This window comes from Onychostoma macrolepis, chromosome 17 (genome assembly GCF_012432095.1).
Source record: "Onychostoma macrolepis isolate SWU-2019 chromosome 17, ASM1243209v1, whole genome shotgun sequence".
In the NCBI taxonomy this organism is placed as follows: domain Eukaryota; kingdom Metazoa; phylum Chordata; class Actinopteri; order Cypriniformes; family Cyprinidae; genus Onychostoma; species Onychostoma macrolepis.
The window spans coordinates 7869507-7882323 of record NC_081171.1 but is presented as its reverse complement, the minus strand read 5'-3'; the positions used below and the strand labels follow the sequence as shown (position 1 = coordinate 7882323).

General features: G+C 36.8%; 1 protein-coding gene across 1 annotated transcript; it reads left to right on the top strand.

Moving 5' to 3' along the window:
• Nucleotides 1-8477: 8477 nt before the first annotated feature.
• On the top strand, nucleotides 8478-10564 carry socs4 (suppressor of cytokine signaling 4). Its single transcript, XM_058749958.1, has 2 exons — nucleotides 8478-8586; nucleotides 9399-10564. The coding sequence occupies exons 1-2, from the start codon at nucleotides 8478-8480 to the stop codon at nucleotides 10562-10564; spliced, it is 1275 nt and encodes a 424-aa protein (XP_058605941.1).
• The last annotated feature ends 2253 nt before the right edge of the window (nucleotides 10565-12817 follow it).

The following is a 12817-nucleotide window of genomic DNA, read 5'->3' as shown; positions in this document are numbered from 1 at the left end:
GTCTGGTCCTGTTATTAACGACTTCTCAATTGTCCAATCACAGACTGGCTAGAAAAACATCTGACCAATCAGCACATAGATTGATGAGAAAAGGGGCGGGGCTTGTCAGCTTGCGCGCATCGCTCCCTCCTGTCTGCGTGCGTGGAATATGACGTGGCGTGGCGTTTAATGAGGGCGCGGCGCAATGACGTTCGTATCCGTGTAGGAAAAGCTGTTTAACAGGATAAATATCAAGTTTATAAACTGGTTCTTAGATGATCTTAGATGTGTTGAATATGAAAACCTAACACTGTCTGCTTCGACAAGACTGTCTGAAATGAACAGGTGCCTGCCACTGTTCAAACTTTTATTAAATGATACTTTCTAGTAGCTATCTTGTATTGCAGGGGTTAACTAAGCCATTCTAACCAGCACAAGCCTGACCCCTTGGTTTCTTGTCTTGACTTCTTCTAAGGACAGGCTGTGTAAACTGCATACTCAGACATACTCAGCAGCAGTTACTGGAATTCATCTCTCTTCCTTCTTGTATTGATTTTCTCAAGTGTCTAAACAAAAAATTAATCATCTTTTTGAAACTTTTTAAGTAACTTTCAATAGACATTGCCAGATATGAGACAAAAAACACCTTCCAATGATCCCAAGTCGCATCCATGTACCCACACTGTAAGCATTTAAATATTATAATATCAAAACAGACCACAAAGCAGAAAAAAGAAAGAAAATCTATGTCTGTCTGTCTGTCTGTGTGTGTCTCTCTCTCTCTCTCTCTATATACAGTCATGGCCAAAAATATCGGCACCCTTGGTAAATATGACCAAAGAAGGCTGTGAAAATTAATCTGCATTATTAATCCTTTTAATCTTTTATTTAAAAAATTCACAAAAATCTAACCTTTCATTGGATAATAAGAATTTAAGGGGATATCATTATGAAATAAATGTTTTTCTCAAATACACATTGGACACAATTATTGGCACCCCTAGAAATTCTTATGAGTAAAATATCTCTGAAGTATATTCCCATTCATATTCACAATTTTGAGCACTCCAGGGTGATTATGAACATGAAATTATCCAGCCATGGCTTCCTGTTTCACAGAAATTTAAATAGGAGGGAAAACAAAGCCCAAATTCCCTTAATCATCCATCACAATGAGACAAACCAAAGAATATATTTCTGATGTGCTGCAAAAGATAATTGAGCTTCACAAATTAGTGAAGTGGCTTTAAGAAAAGAGCTAGAGCAGTGAAAATTCCCATTTCCACCATCAGGGCAATAATTAAGAATTTCCAATCAACATAAAATGTTACGAAACTGCCTGGAAGAGGACATGTGTCTATATCGTCCTAATGCACGGTGAGGAGGAGAGTTTGCGTGGCTAAAGACTCTCCAAGGACCACAGCTGGAGAATTGCAGAAAATAGTTGAGTCTCGGGGTCAGAAAACCTTAAAATAAAATTGTCAAACAGAACCTACATCACCACATGTTGTTTGGGAGGGTTTCAAGAAAAATTCTCCTCGCTCATCCAAAAACAAACTCCAGCATATTCAGTTATCAACACGACTGAAACTTCAAATGGGACTGGCTTCTATGGTCAGATGAAACTAAAAAATGAGCTTTTTAGCAGCAAACACTCAAGATGGGTTTGGTGAACACAGGGATAAAAAGTTCTCCATGTGTACAATGAAATATACTGCTGTATTTTTGATGTTGTCGGCCTATATTTCTGCTGGAGTTCCTTGACATCTTGATAAGACACATGGCATCATGGATTCTATCAAATACCAACAGATAAAAAATCAATAAGTGACTGACTCTGTTAGAAATCTTATAATGGGCCATGTTTGGATCTTCTAACCGTACAATAATCCAAACACAAACCTCAAAAACAACACAAAAATAGGTCACTGAGCACAAAACCAAGCTTCTGCTGGCCATTCCAGTCCTCTGACCTGAACCCTATAGAAAATGAGTGGGTGAACTGAAGAGAAGAAGCACCAACAATGAGCTGGGAATCTAAAGGGTCTGGAGTGATTCTGGATGAAGGAATGGTCTCTGATCTCTTGTGAGGTGTTCTCTAACCTCATCAGGCATTATAAGACAAAATTTAGAGCTGTTAAACTGGCAAATGGAGGTTTCAAAAATAATGAATAAAATGAATAAAAGGGCGCCGTTAATTGTTGCCAATGTTTATTAGAGAAAAACATTTATTTCATAATGATATTTCCCCCCATTTTAAATTCTTATTATCCAATGAAAGGTTAGATTTTTGTGGATTTTTTTAAATAAAAGATCTTTGTCTCACACACACCTGACCCTCTATCAATTGCATATTTATTCTCTTTTCTTGAAAAACTAACACTAGGTTTCTTTTTTCTATATTCTATCTACTCGTTTTCTTAAAAAAACAAAACAAAAAAACCTTGCTACGTGCACTGCGTTAGGCTAACCGAGACTTGTCATAACACTTGCATGTTGTTGCTCTTTTATTGGTTTTGATTGCTTCTATTCTCCTCATTTGTAAGTCGCTTTGGATAAAACCATCTGCTAAATGACTAAATGTAAATATATATATATATATATATATATATATATACAGTGGGGCAAAAAAGTATTTAGTCAGCCACCAATTGTGCAAGTTCTCCCACTTAAAAAGATGAGAGAGGCCTGTAATTTTCATCATAGGTATACCTCAACTATGAGAGACAAAATGAGGAAAAAAAATCCAGAAAATCACATTGTAGGATTTTTAAAGAATTTATTTGCAAATTATGGTGGAAAATAAGTATTTGGTCACCTACAAACAAGCAAGATTTCTGGCTCTCACAGACCTGTAACTTCTTCTTTAAGAGGCTCCTCTGTCCTCCACTCGTTACCTGTATTAATGGCATCTGTTTGAACTCGTTATCAGTATAAAAGACACCTGTCCACAACCTCAAACAGTCCAACTCCAAACTCCACCATGGCCAAGACCAAAGAGCTGTCAAAGGACACCAGAAACAAAATTGTAGACCTGCACCAGGCTGGGAAGACTGAATCTGCAATAGGTAAGCAGCTTGGTGTGAAGAAATCAACTGTGGGAGCAATTATTAGAAAATGGAAGACATACAAGACCACTGATAATCTCCTCGATCTGGGGCTCCACGCAAGATCTCACCCGTGGGGTCAAAATGATCACAAGAACTGTGAGCAAAAATCCCAGAACCACACGGGGACCTAGTGAATGACCTGCAGAGAGCTGGGACCAAAGTAACAAAGGCTACCATCAGTAACACACTGCGCCGCCAGGGACTCAAATCCTGCAGTGCCAGACGTGTCCCCCTGCTTAAGCCAGTACATGTCCGGGCCCGTCTGAAGTTTGCTAGAGAGCATTTGGATGATCATATGGTCAGATGAAACCAAAATATAACTTTTTGGTAAAAACTCAACTTGTCGTGTTTGGAGGAGAAAGAATGCTGAGTTGCATCCAAAGAACACCATACCTACTGTGAAGCATGGGGGTGGAAACATCATGCTTTGGGGCTGTTTTTCTGCAAAGGGACCAGGACGACTGATCCGTGTAAACGAAAGAATGAATGGGGCCATGTATCGTGAGATTTTGAGTGAAAACCTCCTTCCATCAGCAAGATGAAACGTGGCTGGGTCTTTCAGCATGACAATGATTCCAAACACACCGCCCGGGCAACGAAGGAGTGTCTTCGTAAGAAGCATTTCAAGGTCCTGGAGTGGCCTAGCCAGTCTCCAGATCTCAACCCCATCGAAAAGTTGAAAGTCCATGTTGCCCAGCGACAGCCCCAAAACATTACTGCTCTAGAGGAGATCTGCATGGAAGAATGGGCCAAAATACCAGCAACAGTGTGTGAAGACTTACAGAAAACGTTTGACCTCTGTCATTGCCAACAAAGGGTATATAACAAAGTATTGAGATGAACTTTTGTTATTGACCAAATACTTATTTTCCACCATAATTTGCAAATAAATTCTTTAAAAATCCTACAATGTTTTTTTTTTTTTTCTGGGTTTTTTTTTTTTTTCCTCATTTTGTCTCTCATAGTTGAGGTATACCTATGATGAAAATTACAGGCCTCTCTCATCTTTTTAAGTGGGAGAACTTGCACAATTGGTGGCTGACTAAATACTTTTTTGCCCCACTGTCTATATATATATGCAGTATATTAATAGATTTCTCTTATTTTAAGAATGCCCTCCTGAACATTTAAAAATGTAATTTGCAAACAAATTAGCAAATAAGCCTTAATGATGTGCCTTGTCAAGATGTGATTAATTTGCAAACAAAATGAGCAAACAAGGCTTATTGGTGTCGCTTGTCAATATGGTGCACACATTTAATGAAATAATGATGGTATAGACAAAGCACTTGTGACAATAGTAATTCCATAATGTGTCTCCTGTTACTGCTTAAAAATGCTGCAGGCTTCCTTAAGCTCAATAACTTGCATGAAAAGGGAAGCAGAGAGACAGCAGGTATTGAATGAAGCTTGCGGGAAATAGGGAGGCTGAGAGCACAAAAATGCCTGCAGAAAGCTGATATACTAGTTCACATGACTAAACCATGGATCATTACATTGAGTGGAAGATACAAATCATGGAAATACAGTCTGTTTGTCTTTAATGACTGTACATGGACAGAAAAATGAGACAGCAAATATTGGCCTTAACAGTATTATTATTATTATTATTATTATACACAAGAACAGGTTTATTAAAACAGACCAATATAGGGTTCTTGTCCAGTTTCATAAAATAAATAATATGATGTTTAAGGACAAATTGCTATAGTGAAACTAGAAGCAAACATCAAAAAACCAACAACGTTCCTAATATACAATGTCAGGTTAATTTAGTAATTAAAAATGACCCATGTAAGTTATTTAATACATTTACAATACGGAATTGTGTGGTTGCTAGGGTGTTGCATATAGGCTCAAGTTAAAAGTGCAAAATTTCTGTGATATTGAAATACCAACATTGTTTGACTTCAAATGGGTTTCCCAAACACTTCCCAGTCTGCCACTGGTCAATCAAACAGAAAACCCTGCCTCCAAACTTACGTCACTGGTTGAGCCAGTGTCGCTATTATAGAGAAATGTTTTGATAGCACCATGGGGGCAAATCAATCTGCAGATGCTTTAGATGTCTCTGCATATTAGAAATTATTTTAACATTGAAAAACTACACATTTGACTTTAAAATATTGTATAGCAAACCTTCAAGCAATTTGAATTCTCTCAAAGCACCATCACTAGCTACTGTAATTAAAATGTATATTTTAAATGAATTAAATTAGAACTAATTATATCCCCAAAGTAGACCTCAACCTAATTCAGTAATTACAAAAAAAAAAAACAGCATTTGCAGTACAGAATTGCAAAAATAAGTTTAACTAGCTGTTTTTGCGAACCAGTTGTACACTGTAAAAAAAAAAAAAAGTTGAGCGAACTTAAAAAAAATTGTTTTACCAGCTTCAGCAGATTTTTGAGTTTGCTCAACTTATTTTTGTGGGAGATTCTCAAATTTTTTGTTGTATAAACTTAAAACGACAAGTTGAGAAAACTCAAAAATCTGCTGAAGCTGGTTGCCTTAAAATTTTAAGTTGGCTCAACTTTTTTTTTTTACAGTGTAGAGGTGTTTTTACTGACTGTTCTTAAATGTGTTGCTTTCTAGCTCAAATCAAAAGTGTAAAATGTCTATGAGATTAAAACACTAAAAATGTTTGTCTTCAAACAGGTTTCCAGAACACATCCCTATCTGCCATTGGTCGATCAAACAGATAACCCCGCCTCCAAAAACAAGCTATTGGTTGAGCCAGTGTCACTATGTTGGGCTGAGCTGCAAGTACAAATAGAGCAATGTATAGTGCCATAGAGGCAAATCAGTTTGCAAATGCTTTACTCACTTGTCTGCATATTAGATAGTATTTTAACATTCAAAACTGACACACTTTGACTTTAAAATAACTTATAACAAACCAAGGCTATTTGATTTCTCTCAAAGCACCATAACACAGACAAACACAGAGCACCTCAGCTGCAACAGCCATTACAGAAGCCGTCCAGATACTGATACAGATCAATGGAGAGAACATGAACACAAGAGCCATGGAGCCAGATACTTCCCGCTGATTTAATTACAGACTTTCCATCACTCAAAGAGCCACCGTTCTGTAGCAACATCAGTGCATCTACACTCGAATGATGGTCATGCGATATTATCGGCCAGACACGCTGCAAACCGGTGCAGACAATGGAATCATTACGGCTGCAGGAGTCTTTTACTGAGAGCCTTAAACTTCTGTATTACCATAAACAAGTCTTTAGGGAGGTGTTGAGACTGTACACTGAAAAAAGTGCTCATAAAATGAGAGTGAAGCTTGTATGGCCTTAGTCTTACAATTTGACAACACAATCAAATGAAAAATTCATGATGTCCATGGTTGCTCTTCTGTGCATCAGATCGATAGCACGGTAATAGCTGGCATATCTGAGACTTGCTTGGCAAGGTTCCCTCTTTTTGATAAACTGTGCCATGTTAATGGGCATACTGAGTTACTGTCCTCTTTCTGCTTGAAGATGATTTCTCTCCAGCATATACAGTAGCCAGATTTGTGCACATATGTGATATAAGAGATTCTTCTCCCAGTTGTCTGATCCTGTTACTTCTTCCAGCTAAACATGCTTCACTTCTGCTCTGTGTGGTCTGGTGGGACTCCAAATTTAGTCCGAGTATTTGATAGAAGCAGAAAAATTCTGGTAATTCATGGTGCTGTCCGCCAAGTGAAAAAAAAAAATCACTGTACGAATACACTTTGAAATGATAAATAAAAGTAAATAACGCTCAATAATGTCAATTATTTCTTGCAGCTTTTTTGTTAATTCCTGGAATGCACCTCAATGGATCTTTTTTTTCTAACATACTGTTTTTTCAGGTCAAACCAACAGCGGCAGATAAGCTAGTAAGCAAACAATTTTTTTGTGGTTGTTTGTAGTCCTGTTACCCTCTTCCCAACGTGCACTGGGGCATAAATAATTATTGTTGTATTGTTTGCCAGTTTGGCAGTTAATTTACACTGTTGACACTTATAATATTGTAATGTTGAGATATGTTTGTTCCTTTACTTAAAATGATCAATTATTTGATTGTTGTGTTTCATGTAGCAAGTGTTGGGGTCTGTGTGTGGAATTGAAGATATTTGGAAGAATATTGATAACCAAACAGTTACTGGTAGCCATTGACTTACATAGTATGGACAAAAAATAAAAATAAATACTATGGAAGTCGATGGTTACCAGCAATCGATTGGTTATTAACATTCTTCGAATAATTTTTCTTTTGTGTTTAACAGAAGAAGGAAATTCTTACAGGTTTGGAATAACACGAGGGTGAGTAAATTATAGACAATTTATTTTATTTTATTTTATTTTTTTGTGAACTATCCTTTTAAGGTCTGATAACTTCTACAACAAGAAGAGAAAATACAAATAGATAACAGTTCTTACTTGTTCTTACATCTGTAAGGCATGAAAGGGGGTTAAGTGGAACAACTGAATCATTTGTGTCTCTACACATTGATCTGATCAACCACTTTTAACAGATCGCAAGAGAATTCATCACTCAGTTTCTTGGATGCCATCCTGCTGGCCTCACACACTTAAGAGAGAGAGACTGATTACAGTGCAAATGTAAGAAAACAAGATACACAGTGTTCTTCTGAATAATTCATAGCTATACAGTAGCATGCCTGTGATATTAAATAAATGAGAGTAAAATATTTTAACATTTCAGAATGACATCACCTAATGACTTCACAGCCGTAATGAATTATTGAATTTATTTTGTAATCCATTTATGAGGCCGGAAATGCATGATATTACTCTTGATATTTGATACTTTCTGGGTGATACCAGGAGTGGACCCCTGACCACCATCTGAAATGGGTGTCAAAAATTGCCTTTGTGCTTGCAAATGTTTGCCGGATGTTCCCAAATTATAGTAGGGCACATATCAATCAATAAATCAATGAAGTAGAGCTCTCAGTGTCTGTTCAGAGATTTCCCATTTCCTTCCTAACAAGGTTGCCCTTGTAAATAGATGTCCGTTATTATTGACTAATTACATTTAGCTCATTGATTCATTGATGGTCAGTCAAAGTTCACAGTAAGAGCTAATACATTTTAAAAGATTTTAATGTTGTGGGCATGTGACTTATTTAAAGGATAGACACATTTTTGCACTTATTTTGCAAGTAAAACAGATTATAATAATATAATAGATATGATAGCCTAACACTGATATAGATTATACATCCTATACTCATTTAAAAATCTCAATGTCAGGACAGCATATTCATCGTTGGATATGATAGGTTAACTGTCCATTGACAAAAGTACCCCTTCCGTCCAGTGAAGGGCAAGTATTCCTCTGAGGAATTGATACTTGAGAGGTTTTAAATAGGAGGGATGTGCTTCCTCCCTTCAGTTCATGCCGAGCTCTCACTGCACGAACTTCAGGCATGGAAGAATTCATCACTCCTCTGTGAGGACATCAGATTTTCCATCCATTCTGAAGGTAGGATACATTTGGATTTCATTCATATAAAAGATATTGAAAAGGTAGAGTTTTTTTTTGTCTGTTAGTTGTTATATTGTATCTGTCTGTTACTTGTATAGTTGTGATATGCAGTTATATACAAAGTAGAGAAGTATATCCTTAGCACGGATGATCTGTATATAACGTATAATGTTTGATACAGTTTTACAAACTTTAGTTTTACAAAATTTACATTTTTTAATTATTAAATGTAAAGTAATGTTTACTTGAATTTGAAAAACCACTTTAAATGTTAATTATTTATTATTTTAATTTATTTAAAAATTGCATAAACATATACTGCACACACACAGAATATACATTACACAAATAGAAGTAATTTTATATAATGTATATAATGTTTTGTTAATTAATGTATAAATAGAAAAATTTAAGTGTCCCAAAACATTTGATAATGTGTATTATATTAATAATTTAAAAGAAAATTACTCAATGTAAATTTAATTAAGTAGATTAAAATAACTAAATTAAGTTAATTATTATTTTAATTAAATAATAATTGCATGTGTGTGTGTGCTGTTTCCTGTAACACTTTCTTCTTTCTCATTTTTACATATAAAATAACGTGTTCCTTTCATTTAAAACATATTAATAGAATCATGTTAATTTCCTGAAAAATCACCATAAAATGTTATTTGTACTGTAGTCAGTTATGAATAGTCTGTGCATAAATATATGCTGTATTCATTCTTGTACTAGTAGCATTACTGCTATTAGTATTCGTCATATTTTTCTTTGCCAATCTTGATTTATTTTTAAATTCTGTGCAGCACTTTTCCAAAAGGGGCCTGCAGCAATGTCAGAGAGGAAGCCCAAAAACTCGGATACACGTCCCAAGAACCTGCGGAGCTGGAGCGCTGATAGTTACATCCGCAGTATTAAAAAACGCTCCCGTGGGTCAGGCCATGAGGCAGCGTCCAGAGGGGAAGAGGGGGAAGGAACGGACGACCAGACCGTACGCTCTGCTTCTTGTCCTCGGAGACGTCGAGAGCGAAAGTGCAGCTGCACGATCCCTGGAGAAACGGATCCGGACTCTCCTTGCAGGAAAGCCCTGTCCCGCCGGTCTCTGAGGCAGAAGTTTCAAGACGCCGTCGGCCAGTGTCTCCCTCTTCGCAATCACCACCACCATCACCACCAGTCCGGTTCCTCACGTCCATTCTCCGTCCTTCTTTGGTCCAAACGGAAGATTCATGTGTCCGAGCTCATGGAGGACAAGTGCCCATTCTCTCCAAAATCCGAACTGGCTCAGTGTTGGCATCTGATCAAGAAACATGGCACTCACACCAAACCTTCTTTAAGCATCGAAACTGAACCCAAAGGTCCCTTGTTATCCTCTTCTCCTCCAAAGCTCATTTCATGGGAAGAGATCAGCTCTACTGGGGCTTCTAGTCTGGATGACTGGGATCCATCTTTTGCACATGGAGATGCTCAGTGTTGCGCCCACACTGACTACATCCTGGTTCCTGATCTGCTTCAGATCAACAACAGCCCTTGTTATTGGGGTGTCCTGGATCGTTTCGAAGCTGAGCAGCTTTTGGAAGGGCAACCAGAGGGGACCTTTCTGCTCCGAGACTCTGCCCAGGATGAATACCTCTTCTCGGTTAGCTTCAGACGCTATAGCCGCTCCCTCCATGCTCGAATAGAACAAAACGGGAAACGCTTTAGCTTTGATGGCCGTGACCCTTGTATGTACAGAGATTCCAGTGTCACGGGCCTGTTAAAGCACTACAGTGACCCGGCCACATGCCTATTTTTTGAGCCTCTTCTCTCTCGCCCACTACCTAGGAACTTTCCTTTCTCTCTGCAGCACATGTGCAGAGCGGTCATCTGTAGCCGTACAACATATCAGGGCATTGACACCTTGCCTTTACCCCACAGTTTGAGACACTTCCTTAGGCAATATCACTATAGATGCAATGGAGCGTGTGCTGTTTGAAAACTGTGACAGAAATGAGACAAAAATACATGTTGCTTGATTTGACAGATTGAAAGGCACAATAGGCTAAATGTATTCAACACAATATGGTGGAGGTAGAAATCATGCAGCACAAAAACAATTTATGTTTCTAATGCAATTTTGTGAAAACCAAAGATATGCAGGACATCAGTTGACATTTCTATACTATTGTCTTTTTCTTGTTTTGTATTTCTCATCTGTTAATATACTTTACTTTTGTATGCATTACACAGTTCTGTGCCCTAGATCTTCATGATAAAACAGTAATTGAACTGAACTGAATTGAATTGAATTAATGCACTCTTTTCACATTTCCGGCGTTCTCAGAAGCGGAAGTCGTCATAATCGATTAAACTTCAAAAGTGGTGAACAGGAGATGACAGCAAAACATGTTGTATTTACTCTAAAAACAAAAGGAAAAAATCCCACGATTTTCCAGAAGAAGGAAAATAATAGAGATTCTTTAAAGCAGTCAGAAGAGAGAATTATTTCAAATTTGCCGCCACTTCCTTTGCTGTTTTTTGGAACACTCTCACAGCAGTGTTTGTTTTTTTTGTAATTTACCGCCAAGGAAATAGGCTATAACACAAAGTATAGCATTATAATGTGTGTTTATATATATATATATATATATATATATATATCGGCAAAGGACCTAGAGACGGGAATCGAACTCGTGTCGCTGTGAGCACAGTTGTGCTATATGTCAGCACACTATTAGCCTATCCACGTCTTTTAGCCTATACATTTTAAAAAATATATATATATAAATATGATCAACTACTACTACTAGACCTTATACATGTGCAAACGCGACATGAATGTTTCATCTAATGGCAGTTTTCCTATTGTAGTACTGACCAGATACCACTAGATGGCAAACTTGTAAAACTGACTTGACACTTTTTAACTACTAGATCATCTGTCTTGTATTTTAGAACTAAACATTGCCTAAACCGTTTCTGTTTGAGTTGAAAAACCTTGTCAGTATATTATATGATAGATCTGTCCAGTATAAGCAAGCAGTATGGAAGCAATTCAACCAAATATTGTAGTTACACATTTTCAATAAAAAACAAGCAATAGAGTCAACAAGTTAAACTGAGCCTGATTTGTTTCACTGTGCTATGGTTTATACCAAACCTCCTCTCAGATTATGTTTAATCACAAGCGTCTTCTGTGTGACAATCTGGGGTTCATTGAAGTACATAGACAAAACAATGAATTAAATGGCATATACTGAAAAGATTAAAAGTGAGATGTTTTCACTTTTAACAAAATGTGGAATGATCCTTTCTTACAACTTTGATTTAGTTAAAGATATTACAGTGATTTAGCTAAAGGTCATTGTCTTTAGTACATTTACTACATGTGCTCACATTGGAAAACTGATTTTCAATTGACTGAGAAAGGAACCATATTGATCTGCCAAACCCACTGATGTTAAATATTAATATTGCTGAGATGATCAAATCTGCTTTATGAATTTAAAGTGAACCATCTTTATCTTGAGCTCATACATTTATAGCTTATACCTTTGTGAAATATTGTAAGAATTTAAACAAATGTTGCATTCATAATTAGAAAAATACAGAGAAATTTTATACTATTGATTTCTGTTGTTGTTTTATCTATCTTTTTAGATTTTCATTAAGGCATAATTAATTAACTTTTGCTTGTGGGGGCCATTGGCTGTCACAATTTAGGTGATTTCAGATTTTCTATCCTTTTGGGGACGTTTGGTCTCTGCAATGCAATCAAATCTGGACAGACATTTACAAACATAAGGACAGAAACTAAATGATACAGAATGACATGTCTCGATGCGGCTAGTAATCTTATCATCATAATATTTGGTATTGCATTTCAGTCTACAAGCAGATGCAAGAGCTGCTTCCTGGATTACATATCAGATTTTTCAGAAAACAGACAATGAGGATAATTTGTCTATTCTCTTGCAGAGGACTAAACGTACAACCCCCAGGCTGTATCACATTACTGATGCCTATTTCATATCAGACAGTTTTGCTGCAGGCAGTTCCATTTGTTTGTTGTTTGTTAAGAAAGACAACATTATTTTTACATGCACCTCGAACATTTTAAAATAATAGCAACCATTAAAAATGACCGACTGATTCATTTATAACAATAAATAATTATTTTTAATGTAGAATTAATGTATCTGTAACGTCAAGATACGTCAGACGTAGGGTGGGACTAATACTTGACCCA

Bases quoted from the DNA above. Each gene is read 5' to 3' on its own strand.
- socs4 (XM_058749958.1), top strand. From the start codon at position 8,478: ATGTGCTTCCTCCCTTCAGTTCATGCCGAGCTCTCACTGCACGAACTT. The intron at 8,587-9,398 runs GTAGGATACATT...AATTCTGTGCAG, and splicing joins ATTTTCCATCCATTCTGAAG to CACTTTTCCAAAAGGGGCCT.